Raw genomic sequence first — 17,446 nt, forward strand, 5'->3', positions numbered from 1 at the left:
ATACAATATATAATCAGCTATGCCTTAAGTATTTCTTATAGTAAAGGACCTCAGGTTTGTAAAGCTAGGAAAAATACAATTTACTTTTAAAAATTCTGATATATTTGTCTGATCTCCTTAACGTACTTCTGTGTGCAGATAAAAGGAGTGAGAGATGGCTCTAGGGAGCTGGCTGGTCTCTACATCTTGGGAATTTGGAAGAAAAGGGAGTTATGGTGTTGTTACGCCACAAAAGGAGTGATGTCAGTTTATGGAGGAGTTATGGAGTTCCATTTGACAACGTCTGTGAGAGAGAGAGAGAGAGAGAGAGAGAGAGAGAGAGAGAGAGAGAGAGAGAGAGAGAGAGAGAGAGAGTGAGTGTAATTGCTGTATGGATGGTTAATGACTGAATTGGTTGTTGGTAGGTTCTGGGCTGTCTGCTGGTGCTGTTGACTGTTAGAGTTCTGTGTTTTTAGTGGTTTTTCAGTCAGTCTTGGGTTAGAGCCTGTGACAGCCAGTAGTGTTAGCAGCAGTGTGTTGAAGGCATTTTGGTCAGATAAGTTGTGTTTTGTTGATTTGTTTTTAGTTATTGTTGAGTTAGTGTTGTTTGCTTGGAGTTGTTGTGCCTGTGCTGTTGTCTTTGTTGTTGTTTAATTTCTTGGTGTTGTTAGTGGGTGTCTGTGTTGCCTTTTGTTTTTTGTTGTTGTTTTTGTGTTAGTGATTGGTTGTGCAGTGTAGGTTGTTGTTGTTGTGTTCCTTGTTGGTTTGCTGTGTTGTTGAGTTGTGGTTGTGTTCCTTGTTTGTTGTTGTGTTGTTGAGTTGTGGGGTTGTGGTCCTTGGGTGTTGTGTTGAGTTATGGTCCTTGGTTGTTTTTGCTGTTGTGTTGTTGGCTTGTGGCTCTTGGTTTTGGCTTGTGGTTGTTTATATCTCTGTGACCTCGACCAGTGGACAGCACAGGATAGCCCTGGAATATCTGGAGTTGGTAAGTACATGTGTTTTGTTTTTTTGTTTTGTTTTTGTATAGGTTTAGGTCATTTGTCCTGCTGTATTTTGTTGTGTAAAGAAGAAAGTGTGACTGAGGGTGGGTTTGGCAGCTGGATCAATTAGGTTAATGTGGTGAGGGTTTTGCCACTTGTTTTTGTTCTAGCTTGTGATCCCGCCACAAGTTCAGAGATCAATCCTTCTGTTTTTGTCTCTCACGAGAGTTCTTTCCCACAGGCTGTAGTGGATGGGATTTCCTGTGAACTACAGAAAAAGTCTACACAGGATTTACTTATGAAGTCATCCAGACACCTAAGGAAACGCATGTTTCAGCCTTTAAGTCTTTGTCTCCTTAGGAGCCCTATCTCTTTTGAGAAAGGGGTCAAAGACCTTCTGCCAGAACCTGAGCCAATGTACAGATCTCATTGAGGTCCATTAAGAAGGCCGCAACAAAACTCCCCCTTCAAAAAGTAAGGACAATGTCCTCTGTATAAAAGTAGGTGTCAGGCTCCTTTAGTTTTGGGAGAAGTAGGACCAGAGAGGAGCAGAGCGATAGGTGGTAGAAGTGTTAAGACACTGCTATGATATTCCGTTTCTGGAAGTTCCATCCTTAGCCAAGGGGCTGATCTTCTTGATCGTTTACTCCGAGAATTCACAGTAATTTTTGGCTCTCAAGGAGTAAGTGTCCTTACTTCTCAAGAAAGAAGCGATAAAAGTAGTCTCAGACCAAGATTCAGAGGGGTTCTACAATCGCCTCATCGTAGGGCCAAAGTCTTCAGTGGGATGGAGACTATTGCTGGATGTAAACACCCTGAATGTATTAAGATGAAATTCAAAATGGAAACAACGCATTTGATTTTAGCATCCATCCATTTAGAGGATTGGATGGTATCAATAGATCTTCAAGACGCTTACTTCCACATACCAATCCATCCGCATTCCCAAAAGTTCCTAAGATTTGTGTTTTGGGATCAAGTGTTTTAATTTCAAGTACTATGCCTTGGGCTGTCAACCACCCCACAAATTTTCCCACACAACCTTGTTCCCTTAGGTTGGCTCCATCTAATGTGAATCAGCATAACATTCTACTTGGACAACTGGTTTCTTCGAGCAAATCGAAGAAACAATGTACAGAGGACCTTTGGAAAACTCTTCTGCTGGCACAGGAACTAGGATTAGTAACAAATCACCAAAAATCACAGATGACTCCTTGTCAGAAGATAGTTTATTTGGGAATGACTCTCAACTCGCTTCGTTTTCAGGCTTTTCCCTGAGTGGAGTCAGATCTGCAGAAAATAGACAAATACCTGAATCTCGAGTATTGCATGACCAATGGCTGGATGAGTCTCCTGGAAACATTGGCTTTAATCGAGCAGTGTGTCTCCCTAGGGAGACTTCATCCAAGAGTTCTTTAGTTCTACCTAAGTGACAAATAGGACAGGAAAAGACATCCTGATTCATTCAAGTTTCTGATCACCTCGGAAATCAAGAAACACCTGGGTTGGAGGAGATCAAGAGACAAGTTGCTAGAAAGGAAGTCTCTTTTTCCTTAGAACCCAGACCGAAACTTCTATTCTGACGCATTGGATCTGGGCTGGAGAGCTCTCTTAGAAAACTAGGAAATCTCCTGGACGTGGTGGAAGGAAGAACTGCATTGGTATACTATAAACAACAAGGAGTTGAAAGCAATACAATTGGGCCTGATGGAATTTTTGTCGATGGTGCCCAGAAGGATGGTTGCAGTCCACTTGAACAACACAGCTGCTCTAGCCTACATAAGCAAACAAGTAGGAACACACTCTTTCTCCCTCTGTGAGCTAGTAAGAGACCTCCTCGTATGGGTGAAACAAAATCAGACTCATTGATAACCAGGTTTGTTAAGGGAAAATGAGCGTCATGGCGGACCAGCTGAGCCGCCGAAACCAAGTAATTCAGACGGAATGGACTCTAGATCCACTGGTATGTCTAGCCCTATGGAAACTGGGAAACACCAATGTTGGACCTATTCACAACGTCAAAAAACTCTCGACTTGGTCAGCCAAGTTCCCCTATGCATTTCTCCTGTTCACAATGATCAGCAAAGTATTTAATAAGTTCCATTGTCATCAAAATTTGATAATGATCCTAATAGAACTTTTCGTCCATTAAGGGAATGGTTCCTGGAACTAGTGAGTCTACTGGTAGACTTTCCGAGACTTCTACAGCCCCATTTCCACTACTTTCATCAAAAGATATCGTCTCTGGCTCTGACAGGGTACAAACTATCGAAAGATGCCTCAGAGCAAAAGGTAAAAGGTTTTTTGAGAGAAGCTTCAAAGGCTGTTTCCAGATGCAGACGTAAGTTGTCAACTGACATACTTATACCAAGCCAAGTGAACAGTATTCTGAAACTGGTGCAAAAGCTATAGTCTCTCTTCTACTGAAATATCTTAACAGAGATTGCTAATTTAGACAGAGCTAAAGTGGCTCTCTAGTTCTAGTTCTCAGTTCAAACCCCTAGCTTCAGCCTCTTTTCATAATTTGACAAATAAAACTCTTCTTAGTGGCTCTTGCAACAGCCAAAAGAGTTAGAACAATACAAGCCATGGACAACGAGTCAGTTTTGCGTTAGGCAATGCAATATGCTACTCTGTCCTCGATCCTTTAGAATTAGGAGTCTGACAGGAGTTCTAGGATCGGATGATGAAGAAAGAGTTCTCTGCCCTGTAAGAGTGCTTGAATATTGGCAGAACAGAGTATTGGAGGCCCTTCTAGTAACCTCTGGACCTCAGTCAAGGACCCATCTCATCCACTTAGGGAAAATGCGTTATCCTTCTTCCTGAGGGATGTAATTAAAAAAAGCATTCACTCAAGTAGCAGAGGATGATTGAAAAATTAGTGAAAGTAAAAGCGCATGAAGTCAGATCAGTAGAGTCTTCAATGGCTTCAAATACAATCTTTCCCTTACTTCCATTCATGAAATGACTTACTGGAAGTCCAAGTCGGTATTTGCTTCTATTTATCTTCGGGACTGGAAGTCCAAGTCGGTATTTGCTTCTATTTATCTTGGGGATGTGGAAACGACTTATAAAGATTACAGTACCTTGGGACCTTTATTGTTGATTGGCATGGTATTTGGAGAAGTTTTTATGTTGTGTTCTTGGGAAGTCTTCAGGTACAGTGTACCTTGGTACCCACCAGTTTTTATGGTTGGGGTGGTGGTAATTTTAATACTATATGTATTCATATAAGTGTAGGTAAGGTATTGTTTTCTCTGATTGTTGTTATTATTGGTGTTGCGCCCTGGGCAGGGGCATCTGTTTGTTAGTCCACACTAGTGTTTGGAAATATCCTCTTCAAGGAGACTCCCCCTTATGTAGTAGGTGACCCATGGTTAAGATGAGCGCTATACTAGAGCTAGTATCGTGATGCTGCTGCTCTTTTAGCAGGTAAGGAATCAACAAGCACTTTGTGATTGTTAGCAGAAATTTCCTTCTCATTTCCTTGTTTTTATTAACATTGTTTGGGAATAATATAGTCCATGTATCCCACCTACTGTCAATGTGGGGATCAGCTATGTAATTACTTGGTAAATTATATGTTTATACAAATGGTACAGTGCTCCCCCACTTTTATGTGGGAATAGGTTCCAGAACTTTCTGGGGAAATCCAAAAAATCTAAAAATGCTTTAACTGGCTTATAACTGCCAAATACCCAAGTATCCCGTATAACTGCCTATTTTAACATTTCACTGTGTAATTTGATGGTTAAAACAAAAGTATACCTTAAATTATCATACTAAAACAATTTAATATAATTTCAATTAAAAATACACACCAAAAACATCATTCCATAGTAACCTTACATTATCGTACTACTCTCCTACTACTTTACACCCATAAATGCCTATAACTGCCTATTTTAACAGTTCATCGACAAACTTGACAGTTCAAAAAGAAAAATATACCTCAAAATATCATCCCAGAACACCCTAATATTTCAAAATCATGTTGCAAAATTATTTACCATCCAACAACTATTATTCTTAAGTATCCCTTCCCATTCAGACACAGGTTTTCTTTGGCCTGTGTAACTTTGTGCATTCTGTGGGTACATTTTATGTATTGTTGATATTTCTGGTGTTGTAAGATGGTTTTGAAATTATATTTACTGTAAAGGTATGTATTTTAGGATTGTACTTTTGTACAGAGCAAATCTAAAAATACTTGGGTAGTTTAGAATGATGGGACATGTATGTAGTACCTGAAAACAGAAAGCTAGGTTTGTTATTTCATGTTAGTATTTTTGTGAGTACATACAAATACATTTATAAAAAAAAATAATTTACTATAGTAAGTTCTTGGATTATGCTGTATTGTGGTTAGTCCTTGCCATCTCCCATAAACTTAACAAAAATGCTTCTGCTCTCTCTCTCTCTCTCTCTCTCTCTCTCTCTCTCTCTCTCTCTCTCTCTCTCTCTCTCTCTCTCTCTCTCTCTCTCTCTCTCTCTCTCAGTATGCATATAGTACTTGAAAGAGAAAACACAGCAAAATATGTATAACATTGTATTTACAAAATCCATTTATGCATGCTTATAAACAAACAAGAACAGAAAATAATACGTAAGTCACTGTCATTATCAAAATAGAACTTGACATACCCAATACAAAATAAACACTTACTATCATGCTAACTGAAACTGCTTGTTATGTTTATTACCCTTTATTTTAAACAACCACCCATCAGGTACTAAAAGAAAACCAAAAACATTCCAGGGTGTTGCCATAATTTATACTAGGCAACCGTGTGCTGACGTAGGTTTTGGGAATTGCCACGTCTTTGATTTCCCTTACTGAGTAGATATTATGTTTTGATATTGTCTATGTGTGTATTGTATGTTTGCTAGTTTATAGGTTTTTTTTTTTTTTTACTCTGCATGTTTCCAATATACAGGCAGTCCCCAGTTATTGGGGGGTGTGCTGATAAGCGAAGACCACCATTAACTGAAACTCTGCAATTTGTGGCACCATAATAGCGATTATAGCGCTGATAACAAGCACCCTTATTGCGCAGATAACCTGACCTCGGCCCGTTAAGCCACCATAAATCGCTGATTTTATGGTGCTAGACAAGCCCCATAAAACCGGAGTGCCAATAACCGAGTCTCCAATAACCGAGTCTGCCAATAACCGGGGACTACCTGTATTAACATACATTTCACTCTAATCTCCTTTGCGTAATAGTTAAATTTTGTCTGGAATTTTTTTTATTATACGTACATAAATATATACTAGTATACATATAAGTAAAATAAAGTTCTAAACGTTGAATCTTTTACAAGACAAATAGTTTTGTCATGAAAAAATAATGAAAGTTAAGAAATGTCATGAGGGAATTTGTGAGAAGAGATAGCAAATAGCACTCTGAAGAGGCTTATAGCAGTTCCCCGTACAGCCACTCAAGAGGTTTGTAGCAGTTCTCGGGTTAATAATCCCTCCTTCATACTAATGCATGCTTTTCTATACACTACATTCCCTTCATAACCAGTATCCACCAGTGCTTTCAAATCTACTCCACTGCATTGTATAACTATGTATGGACAGTGGTTCCATTTCTCTCCAGTGCTCCCATTAACATTTAACACCCTTTCTGTATAACAGAAAAAACCTAAACTACCACAAAGACTAATAATATTAGATAAGATAGAATGATGATAAGTACTAATTTTCAAATAGTAGTATAATAATAAGATTAAGTATTAAGATTAATATTCTAATACATAATACTCTACCTGTAATAGTAACAATAAGATTTAAATAATGATAAATAGTAATAATACTGTACCTGTAATAATAATAATATTATATCATACAGTACTCAACAGTGATGAATGTTAAAAATGATGAAGATTAATTAACTGGGCAGTGTGATGAATGACGATGATGATACGACTGCATAGCAAAGCAGAGGAGTTATATCTCCTCTGGGGGTCTCATTTCCCCTTCTTCAGGGGCTTGGGGAGGCACCTCTTCAGGGGTTTGGGAAGCTTTGGAGGGTTCTTCTTCGTCTGTTTTATAATGTTGGTGATACGCAGTTGCTGTTGCTACTTATTCATGCTGATGAGGTTGTTATCATAGGGCGCCATTGCCTCATCAAGGTCCTTTTTAAACTTTCATGAGTGTTTCATATAAGGAACTCTCTTTAAAGACATTCCTGTGTCTCCTTGATTATTATCCTCTTGAGTTGGGACAGAAGTTCTAGATACAGGCCCTCATCCTCCTCCTTGTCCCTGCCCCCTAAACCTGGTGTGTCTTCTTTCTCACTGGTAGACATCATCAGCTCTATCAAATCCTGGTCCATCAGGGTCAGAGTGGGCATCAGTGAGGGTGCCTACTTCATGCTCAGTGACATTATTGAAGCCTTCTCCACCAAATATCCTCCCCAATTGGACTGCATTATCAATGGCCACATGTTGAATTTCTTCAAGAGAGAAGCCCTTATAACGTGCACACTCCTGCCACAACTCCTTCCAGCACGTGTTAAGGGTCTTCTTCTTCTTCTTCTTCTTCTTCTTATTCTTAGCGATCGGTGAATGACAGTCTGAAGTGGCAATTGTGAATTTATGTCAGTAGTCCTTCAGTATAAATTCACTGCTAATGTCCATTGCATTCACAAGGTGCTTGAGGGAGTTCTAGTTGTAGAGTGCCTTGAAAGCATGGATCACACCCTGGTCCATAGGCTAGAGCAGAGAGGTGGTGTTGGCAGGGAGGAACTCGAGCTGGACTCCGTCGTAATAAAGATCCAGAGGGTAGGCACCAGCATTATCCATAATAAACAACACTTTGAACTCCATGCCCAAGGTGCTGAGGTATTTCCTAACTTCAGGAATGCAGCTCTGAATGAATCAGTGACCCATAAGTGACTGGTGATCCGGGCCTTGGGTTTGTGCATCCAAAACACAAGCAGCGAGCCCTGCAGTCTTGTAAATGAGGCCTGGTTTCAGCATGAAGCCAGCTGCATTCCCACACATGATGAGGGTAACCCTATCTTTCTGGGCCTTGAACCTGAAGGCTTTAGCTTCATCCTTCATGAGGTATGTTAGGAAAGGCATTTTCTTCCAGAACAAGCCAGTCTCACCCATATTGAACCTTTTCTAAATTGTAGCCCTTGTCCCTGATGATTTTCTTAGAGGTCTTGGGATATTTTGCAGCTACTTCCATATCTGCCAATGCTGCTTCCCCATGCAGAGAAACACCTGAGTTGGAACCGCCTCTGATAACGGTGGAAGCAGCCCTTGCTGATGTGGTCACCCTCCAAGTTTCTGTTAATCAAAAAGTGCTGGTAGAGTTGTTGTGCCTTCTCACAAATGATGATGGTGTCAAGGGGGATGCTCCTCTTATGGTAGTCCTTTGTCCAATGCACCAAATGCCTACTCCATCTTCACAATGATCTTATCATGCACTGTAGAAACTTTTTGCACTACTGAAGAAGATAACACACACGGCCTTTCTTATCACCATCTCTCTTCTTGATGTAGAGCACAGTACTTTCATTCATTCCAGAATGATGGGCTACAGCTGTGTAACTTGCCTTCTTTCAGCATATCCAGAAGTGGTACCTTCTGGAACATCATGACCTTCTTCTGGCACTGAGGCTCTTTGCCAGAAGCCTTAGAAGGAGCTGGGTATTTAGGAGGTATCCTAGGGCACGATTACACAGATTAAAACTACAAAGAAGCTGTGCAAAATACACAAGTACACAGTAAAACACTAGCACAGTGCAATAAACTGACAGATGTGCGCTCCATACAGTGAAAGTTTTGGGGTAGACAGCCAAGGAAAATGAATGGCGCTCCTGGGTTGGCTGCTTTGGAAATGCCAGCCAACACCATGTCAAGTAGCATTGTGCCTTGGTGTATCAGCATCCCAAGATGAATTTTCCTTTCACTAGAGCTTTGCATTTCACTTGGCTTGGGATGAACATTTTTTAAGAAAAATGTTTATTGATATTTTGCTGTATTTATTTTAGTGTATTACTGTATTGTAATATTTGATAATTATGCAATCTTTTTTTATCATAAAAATGTATTTAGTCACAAAAATATAACATGAAAATTTAATGACTGATAGGTTCTGCAGACATGAATATAATCCAATCATTCTACAAACTACCCACATATTTTAGATATGCTTTATTATCATCCTAAAATACATTAGTATAATTTCATAATTATCTTACAACACAGCAAATTATCAGTAAAATGTACAGTATGCACAGAATATCAATGTAGTTATGTGCACTACCCTGTACATATGTATGTATTCTATACTGCACAAATGACTCAGCATATTTGCCCAGTTTCCCAGTTCACTGAATACGTATACCTCTAGTGTTCAAGTGTTATGGACGTATCGGTGCGAACTTCGTGTATCTTTATGAATTGTGCCCTAAGATGCCTCCTAAATGCAGTGCTTCTTCTATGGCACCTGGGCAAAAGCCTAAGCGCTAGAGGAAGGTTTTACACACCCAAAGGTAGAAATTTGGTAGTTAAACACATATTCAACAGAACAAAGGGCATAGGACTCCTTCCTTTGCTCTACATGACCAGGAAGGGAGGCCCAGGTGAGGCAAGTTACCAGTTGGTTGAGAGGCTTACTTAGAATCATCCCAGCAAGAAGTAAGTTTTCCACACATAGAGACTGAAGGTTTGTATTTTTGCAGGAATCAACATACAAACCTGAGGTCTTTAAGTAAATAGGCCACCTCAAGCCACACCTCATTCTGATACCTGGGTCAAAAGGTGAGTGCATCGACTGGGTGAATGGGACTCCCAACCTACCGTTGGTAACTAACTACCCTAACCACCTTGTTTAAAGTTAAACAGCTGGTTCCAGCCACGCTGAAGGTATTTCCACACATAAAGACGTCAAGTTTGTATGTTGGGAAATATACAAAATACTTAAAAAATGCGTAATTTTTAGTTTCTTAAACTTTGTAGAGCATAGATGTATTGTTGATTCAAGTACAGTACTTTAGTGAAATAAGTCTACTGCCAAACCCTTCCTTGTAGCGTGTGTTTTTAATAATATTATTTTCCTGTTTCAGAGCCATTGCTTGTAGTCCTGGTAGTGTATTTGAAAGATTGGCTCTCTTTGCAACCCAAGAAATAATGGGCAAAGATGCTGACCATGAAGTTCTTAAATGTGTCTCCGAGTTTTTAGAGAACACCATCGATACTCTTATAGCTGATCCACGTTTGGAGCCAGAACTCAGTCAGCTTTTTAGTGTTTCTCTGATGAGAATTGCCAGGTAAGAAATGTATTGAGTGCACTATAGGCCAGCCCTGTAAGAGCTAAGATTGTTAAGTCAAGAGGTCTGAATTAAATTACTGGTTTGGTGAACCCTCATATATATATGTATCTATATATTAATATTTGTATATTTGTTCTTACACGAATACAAACCTTTTTTACATAGAGATTTTGCTTGCAGTGGGAGCTGGAATGGCCGTTTATCTTTCAGACAAAGTAGTTAACTACCAATGGTAGGGGTGGAATCCTCACCCACTCATTGGTAAGTACTCCACTTTGCTTGTGGCCCCCGTTGAGTGTAAACTTATATTCTACGAGACTGATTATTTGACTTTTCCATTCTTTTGATTTTGTTTGTTATACTGTATGTGTGCTTGTCATTGTTTTACTTATGTACATACATACAGGAAGCCTGAGGTTACCGTCGCCATCAGTTAGCAGCATCTTGGTTTAACTGTACTTGTTAAATACGTATAGTCATAACTGGGTTTTACACTCTGTAGGGTTTATAGCGCCGTTGTCTGGTTATCGGTTAATTAGGCTAGGTGCCAAGACCACCTCATAAAATACAAACATAACAAATATGCCACATCTTTTCCCGTGCTCTTTTAAAAAGTGATTTTTACTTCGTAGTGTCCAATAATATTATATATAGTCTTCTATTACTATTTGTGTTATAAAATACAAACAAACCGATGAGGTTTTGGTTTGGAAAAATCAGATGAGGGCGGAGGTAAGATTATTTCACCATATTTAACTCAATTCAGAGTGATTTTCTTGCTTCTGTTTAGCATAAATTAATAGTCAGAAACTATTCATATGTGACAAGGTTATTTTTCTTTATATGAAATGTTTTTAAGTTGAAAATTGGCATTTGTTTGCATTCTCAAAATCTTGGCTGATTTAAGTATTATCGATATCTTCATTGCCATTATTTGTTAGAAGAGATATAATTCATAGATATCTTTTATCGTAAATTAAACGAAGTTTGGTTGAAAACTTGCACATATTATTTCATTGTGTAAGCAATTTCTCCAGTTCTGAACATCACTTATGTGCCTGCCAGTTATTCGTTTTATTCAGCCTCGGCTATAACCTGAAGCTTTAATTTACTGGCATTCTTTCTTGAGATCTTCATTGCATGAGGGATGAACAAAAATGTATTTTATTTTTACCTATGGAAGCTCACTCACTCACTCACTCCACTGGCTGTGGGCCTCCATGGCTCTTTGCCGCCGCTACAAGAAGCTTCCAACGACCACGGTCCTGTGCAACATCCCACCAATCCCCTGGACCATCCACTCCAAGCTCTGTCATGTCCCTTTTTATGTTATCAGACCATCTCATGCGGGGTCTTCCTGGAGGTCGTCTGCCCTCTGGTTGTCCTCGATTAATCTTGCTTAGTAGTCTATCCTCATGAGCCCTGGCCACATACCCCGCCCACCTCAGTCTTTGAGCCATAATCGTGCCTGTTATCAGGGGTACCTCTGTCATTTCCCTCAGTTCATTATTATACCTTCTTCTCCATTGCCCCATCTCCACATCAAAGACCGGTCCACATATCCTCCTCAAGATTCCGTTCTCAAACACTTCCAACCTTCGTCCCAGATCCTTTGTCAGCCTCCAGGTTTCACAACCATATGTTAACACGGGTCTAATAATGGTTGTATAGGCCCTCACCTTTGTTCTCCTTGATAAGATATTACTATTGAGCACTTTGGCTAAAACCCAACTACATCTGGCTGCTGTTGCTATTCTTAATTTTACCTCTTCCTCTACTCTGTTTTCAGTATTTGAACTGTTGATCCCAGGTATTTGAAGTTCTTGACCGCTTCCAACTCCATATTTCCACACCTGATGTTACCCAGTATCCTCTCCTGCCTTGAAACCTTCAAGATTTTGGTTTTAGCCTCATTTATATCCAGGCCAACTGGATTTGCAGCTTCTCTAAAAATGCTTATTTTTCTATCAATTTCCTGGATGTTTTCGCGACAAAATTCAATATCATCTGCATAAGCTAATCTATCACACCTAGCCTCCCCAAGATGTCCTCCATTACCCTGTGGTGTTTGTCTCATGACCTTCCACCACTAGGTTAAAGAGAATCGTAGACAGTGCGCATCCCTGCTTTAAACCGTTGTCAACTTCAAAAGGACCCATTACTTCCCCTCCAATTCGTACTCTGCCTCTCATATTCCTGTAACACATTTTTATTAGGCGTATAAGCTTCTGTGGTGTCCTGAATTCTCTCAGTATCCTCCACAATGCCTCTCGTATACTATCATATGCCTGGTTAAAATCTATAAAGGCATGCCAAGAGTCTATTATATTCCCAATATTTCTCAAGAATCTGCCTTACAATAAATATTTGGTCTATGGTTGATCTAGACGTTCTAAACCCTCCTTGGTAATCCCCTACTATGGTCTCACTGTGTCTCTTCAGTTTATAATTCACTAGCTTAGCTACATTCTTATATGCGACAGTTAAGAGACAAATGCCTCTATAATTTCCACATTCCGTTCTATCACCTTTCTTGTGAATTGGCACAAACAGTCCCTCCTCCCATTCCTCAGTCATTTCTTCTCTTCTCCAAATTCCAATCACGATTTTTCCCATTGCTTCTTGTAGTTGTCTTCCTCCATACTTCAGTACAGGCGGCCCATGGTTAACGGCGCAATCGCTCAACAGCGAATCGGTTTTACGGCTGTTGTAAAAAATATTCATTAAAAACATAAGGCATTTTAAGGTATTTTTACGGCACAATTTTCGGTCAACAGCGCCGCTAGCGCTGTTATGTCTAACGAGTACATACATTTGTAGAAATTCCGTTCACCCCATAAAGGTTATACAAATGATATTAAAAAATTTTATTGAGAGTTATTACATAGGTACTATTAGGGTAAAATACGTATATGCCTCTGACGCTGTTTTATGCCGAAAATATAGAGTTTAATGAGTGCAAATTTAGCTATGGATGTGCAAATTTAGGTATGGATGTGTCGATTTATAAATGTTTTTGCTTTTATGTTTAAAATGTGTATGAAAATGTATTGTGTATAAGTATTTTTATTTCTGCACATAAATATGATACAAAGGCAGCTTTTGAAACTGCCCTTCATGTTATCAAATATGATGTTTTTTTCATGTTCATTCTTGTAAGCCGCTGCCTGCCGCTCTTCCGAAAATATTGAGTTAAAAAAAAGTGCAAATTTAGCGATCGACGTGTCGATTTTATAACTGTTCATGCTTTAATGTTTAAAATGTGTATGCAAATGTATTATGTACAGGGTATTTTTAATTCTGCGCAGAAATATGATACTAAGGCAGCTTTTGAAACTGCCTTTCACGTTATCAAATAGTACAATGTTTTTTCATGTTCATTCTTGTAAGCAGCTGCCTGCCGCTCTTCCAAAAATATAGAGTTAAAAAGAGTGCAAATTTAGCGATCAATTTTATAAATGTTCATGCTCTTATGTTTAAAATGTGTATGAAAATATATTACGTATAGGGTATTTTTATTTTTGTACATAAATATGATACAAATTAAGGCAGCTTTTGTAACTACCCTCCATGTTGTCAGAGGATGTTTTTTCATGTTCGTTCTTGTCCGCCACTGTTCCGAAAAATGCATGGTGTTATTTTATGAATTATGCATCTTTTCCATAAATCCTTTAAAAAGTTACACATTACATACTTCACTGTAACTAATATTGTATGTATTCTCATATTATTGTATTATAAAATACTACGGATGTTCTAAGATAGTATTTCGCGGAGCGGCCAGTGTTTTGATTTCAAATCAGCTGATGGTGAACACGAGTTTGTTTCGTCATATTTATCGCAATTCTTAGCGAATTTTCTTGCTTCTAGTTGGCATAAAAGAATATGTAGATACTTGACTTATATGAGACAAGGTTATTTTTCCTTACACGACATGTTTTTAGGTGGAAATATGAATTGAATATGTCTCGTTGTGATTGTGAACTTCTTCTTTTTCGTTAACAGATTACATTGGCAGCATGTTTATTGCATAAAGAAATTATGTGATTCCGTTCCCAATTTTCTTTTATATCATCATAATTTAGCTTATATCGGCGTGAAACCAACAGTAAAATGTGTTCTTTCAAGCCCAATAGTTTTGACTAAAATTATTTTATCTTAATTTTATCTACGGTTGTGTTTGATGGCATACGTTTACTGGAGTTTTATCCCTGTTGCCGATGCACGATAATAGTCATTAGCAGCTTGAACAGTTTTCTCAGCTTCAGTTATAACTAGGTTTAAATTTAACAGTATATTTCCCGATTGATCTTTGATCTATAGCGAATAAAGTTATTACATTAAGATATCTCAGTTCTATTCTACATAACGTCATTTATAACAACTACGGTAATAGTGTACTATAGTACGATGATTGAAATACTATCTAAACGGATGTTATCGAATTCGGTTGTACTTGAAAAAAAAGTCGTTTCAGGTTCAGTTGTTCATGACTATACACGTTTATGCAATGAGTATAACGTTAAAACCATACTTTCATCATTCTCTTTTGCTGTTTTTGAACTTCTGTAACTAGAAGATGGGATAAAGTTAGGCTATTGTAATTTGGTCTCTCATAAAATTGGATTATCGTAAGACAAATTATCGTAACTTGAACACTACAGCTACCTGTACACTGTATAACGCCTTATTATATCTTTACATGCTCTAGACACCCAAAAGATTAAAGCTAGGTTTTTTTCACTTTACAGTATTTATAATACTATAATGTACTGTACAGTAAATTCTATAGATCTATACTGCATAAATATAATATTACTTATTGCGCCATCGCGGGATTAAGGCACCATTAACTGGTCTAGAATTTCGAAAGAAGGTGTGCGGCAGCCGTAGGCTTTAGAATTGCTTAGCGTCAAAAATCACTTGGCGTTGGCGGCCAGGAACGGAACCCCTGCCGCTAACCGAGGGATGCCTGTAGTTCTGCACTAATTTCGTCAATGCTAGCAGACTTATTATTCTTTAGGTGATTTATTATTTCTAGAATTTCCTCTGTGGTTGGATCCTCAACATCCTCTCCCAATATAATTTCTCCATTCTCCCTAGGCTGTTCAGGAAGTGCTGTTCTATTTAACAAGGTTCTAAAATGTTCTACCCATCTCTCTTCAATTTCCTCTCCATCTACTAAAATATCGCCATATCTACTGCACACCATTCCTAGTCTGGCCTGGTATCCCTTCCTAATTTTATTTATACCATGGAACTCGGCCCTCATATTTCCCTGCCTGCTGTTGCTCTCAACCTCCTCCAACTCCCTATCGATTAGCATTCTTTTCTTCCTTCTGTAAGTGCTGCATGCCTCATTTCTTGCCTCTGTATATATCCTTCTCCTCTCTGCATTTCCCCTATTCTCTATCCATTTTAATCTTGTTTCTCTTCTTCTTTGGGCTGCCTCTCTGCATTCCTCATCAAACCATCGCCCTCCCCTCCGTTGCCTCGCCCTGCCAACAGTTCTCTCTGCTGCTTCCAACACCATAGGTTTTACCTGGTTCCAAGTTACATCATCATCCACCTCTAATGCTGCAAATCTGTTCTCTACCTCAACCTGATATTGCAATCTTGTTTCCTCTTCCTTCAGTTTCTCAGTATCTATCTTAGCTGTTTGCCCTCCATTCTTTCTCTTTGTTGTTAATTTTATATGTATTTTTGCTGCCACCATGTAATGATCTGAATCACAATCCGCTCCCCGGTATGCTCTCACATCCATCAGCGCTGATCTAAATTTCCTTTTGACTAAAATGTGATCAACTTGATTGGTTGTATTCCCATCAGGTGAAACCCAAGTGCCCTTATGTTTTTCTTTGTGTGGGAACAGAGTGCCTCCTACTACTAAATTGTAGCTGTGGCTAGTGTTGCCAGTCTAATCCCATTGTCATTGCTATTTTCATGTAAGCTATGTGGGCCTATAGTTCCTGTAAAAGCTGCTATTTCTTTACCTACTTTAGCATTCATATCTCCCAATATTATCAGCATATTGTGCCCTGGTACTTTGTTTAAAACCTCCTGAACTTCACCATACCATTGATCTTTGGTATCTTCTTCACCGTCCTCTGTAGGGGCATGCAATGTTATTACTGTGATTTTAAACCATTTAGCAGCCATTCTTATTCTTGCTATCCTGCTGCTTATACCCTCAAACTCCACAACAGCAGTATTTATCTTTTTACTAATATAAATCCAACTCCTTCTTCATGTCTTCCATCTTCTCTGCCACTATAATATATGACCCCCTTATCCATCTCACACTTCCCAACTTACAGCCATCTAATCTCTTGTAGGGCAGCTATTTGTATACCATATCTTTCCAGCTCATTTTCGAGTACATCAGCAAATCCCCCCCTGTACAAACTTCGTACATTCCAAGTAGCAAACTTTATGGGTTTTTTCCAGCTCATGATCCTATTTTCATATATAATACTCCATGTAACACCTAATTTAAAATGGTGCAAAATGTCAAAGTGACGAAATAATTTCTGAGATGTGTCATTGATACTTTTTAGTGCGATAAGAAAGAAATTTGCGCTTGTGCACCTGCATAATGATTGTAAACAAAACAACGCCTTGATCCGTGAGCTCCCAGCATCCCCCAAGGCGCGTGATTCAAAAGTTTTCGCCTGGTAGCCTATAAGTATTTTTCCGCAAATTTTAAAAAAAACTTTTTTTATTGACGTACTATACATTCAATCGGCACCCGACAGACAATTTATGTCAACGTTTAATACGTCCAGTCGGCGTTAACGGGTTAATGTAAGTCTTCACTATTACAAAAATAAACACACTTGTTGATATATATAAATAATTTATTTTTGACAGATCAGTTATTAATGTCAGTTTTATTAATACTAATAATTTTAGGTCTATTTTAAATGTATTATCATGTAAACAGAAATTACTAGTTTGAATATGTACTACTAAATTTATTTTAACATAATGCAACAAATGTCCTAGATGACAAGATATTGTCATGGAAAATTAAGATTACACTTCAATATGGCTAGGTGGGCATTGTGATACAAAGCTCTCTCCACCTTTGCAATGGTGGCATGCTGCACACAGCGATTTCGCACATGTCCATTCCATGTTTATAGTTCCTTGGTTGTTACACAGTTAGATATCCACTTGCAAAAGTCAAATAAT

General features: G+C 38.6%; 1 protein-coding gene across 3 annotated transcripts in view; it reads left to right on the top strand.

The window, feature by feature from the left end:
* LOC135200266 (ubiquitin carboxyl-terminal hydrolase 48-like) overlaps window positions 1-17,446 on the top strand; it is a 414,786-nt gene that overhangs the window by 112,547 nt on the left and 284,793 nt on the right. For all 3 annotated transcript variants that reach the window (XM_064228750.1, XM_064228749.1, XM_064228748.1), the window contains exon 5: window positions 10,046-10,249. In XM_064228750.1, coding sequence (XP_064084820.1) covers window positions 10,046-10,249 — 204 coding nt within the window. The remainder of the gene's footprint in view (window positions 1-10,045; window positions 10,250-17,446) is intronic.

Source organism: Macrobrachium nipponense, chromosome 26 (genome assembly GCF_015104395.2).
Source record: "Macrobrachium nipponense isolate FS-2020 chromosome 26, ASM1510439v2, whole genome shotgun sequence".
Classification (NCBI taxonomy): domain Eukaryota; kingdom Metazoa; phylum Arthropoda; class Malacostraca; order Decapoda; family Palaemonidae; genus Macrobrachium; species Macrobrachium nipponense.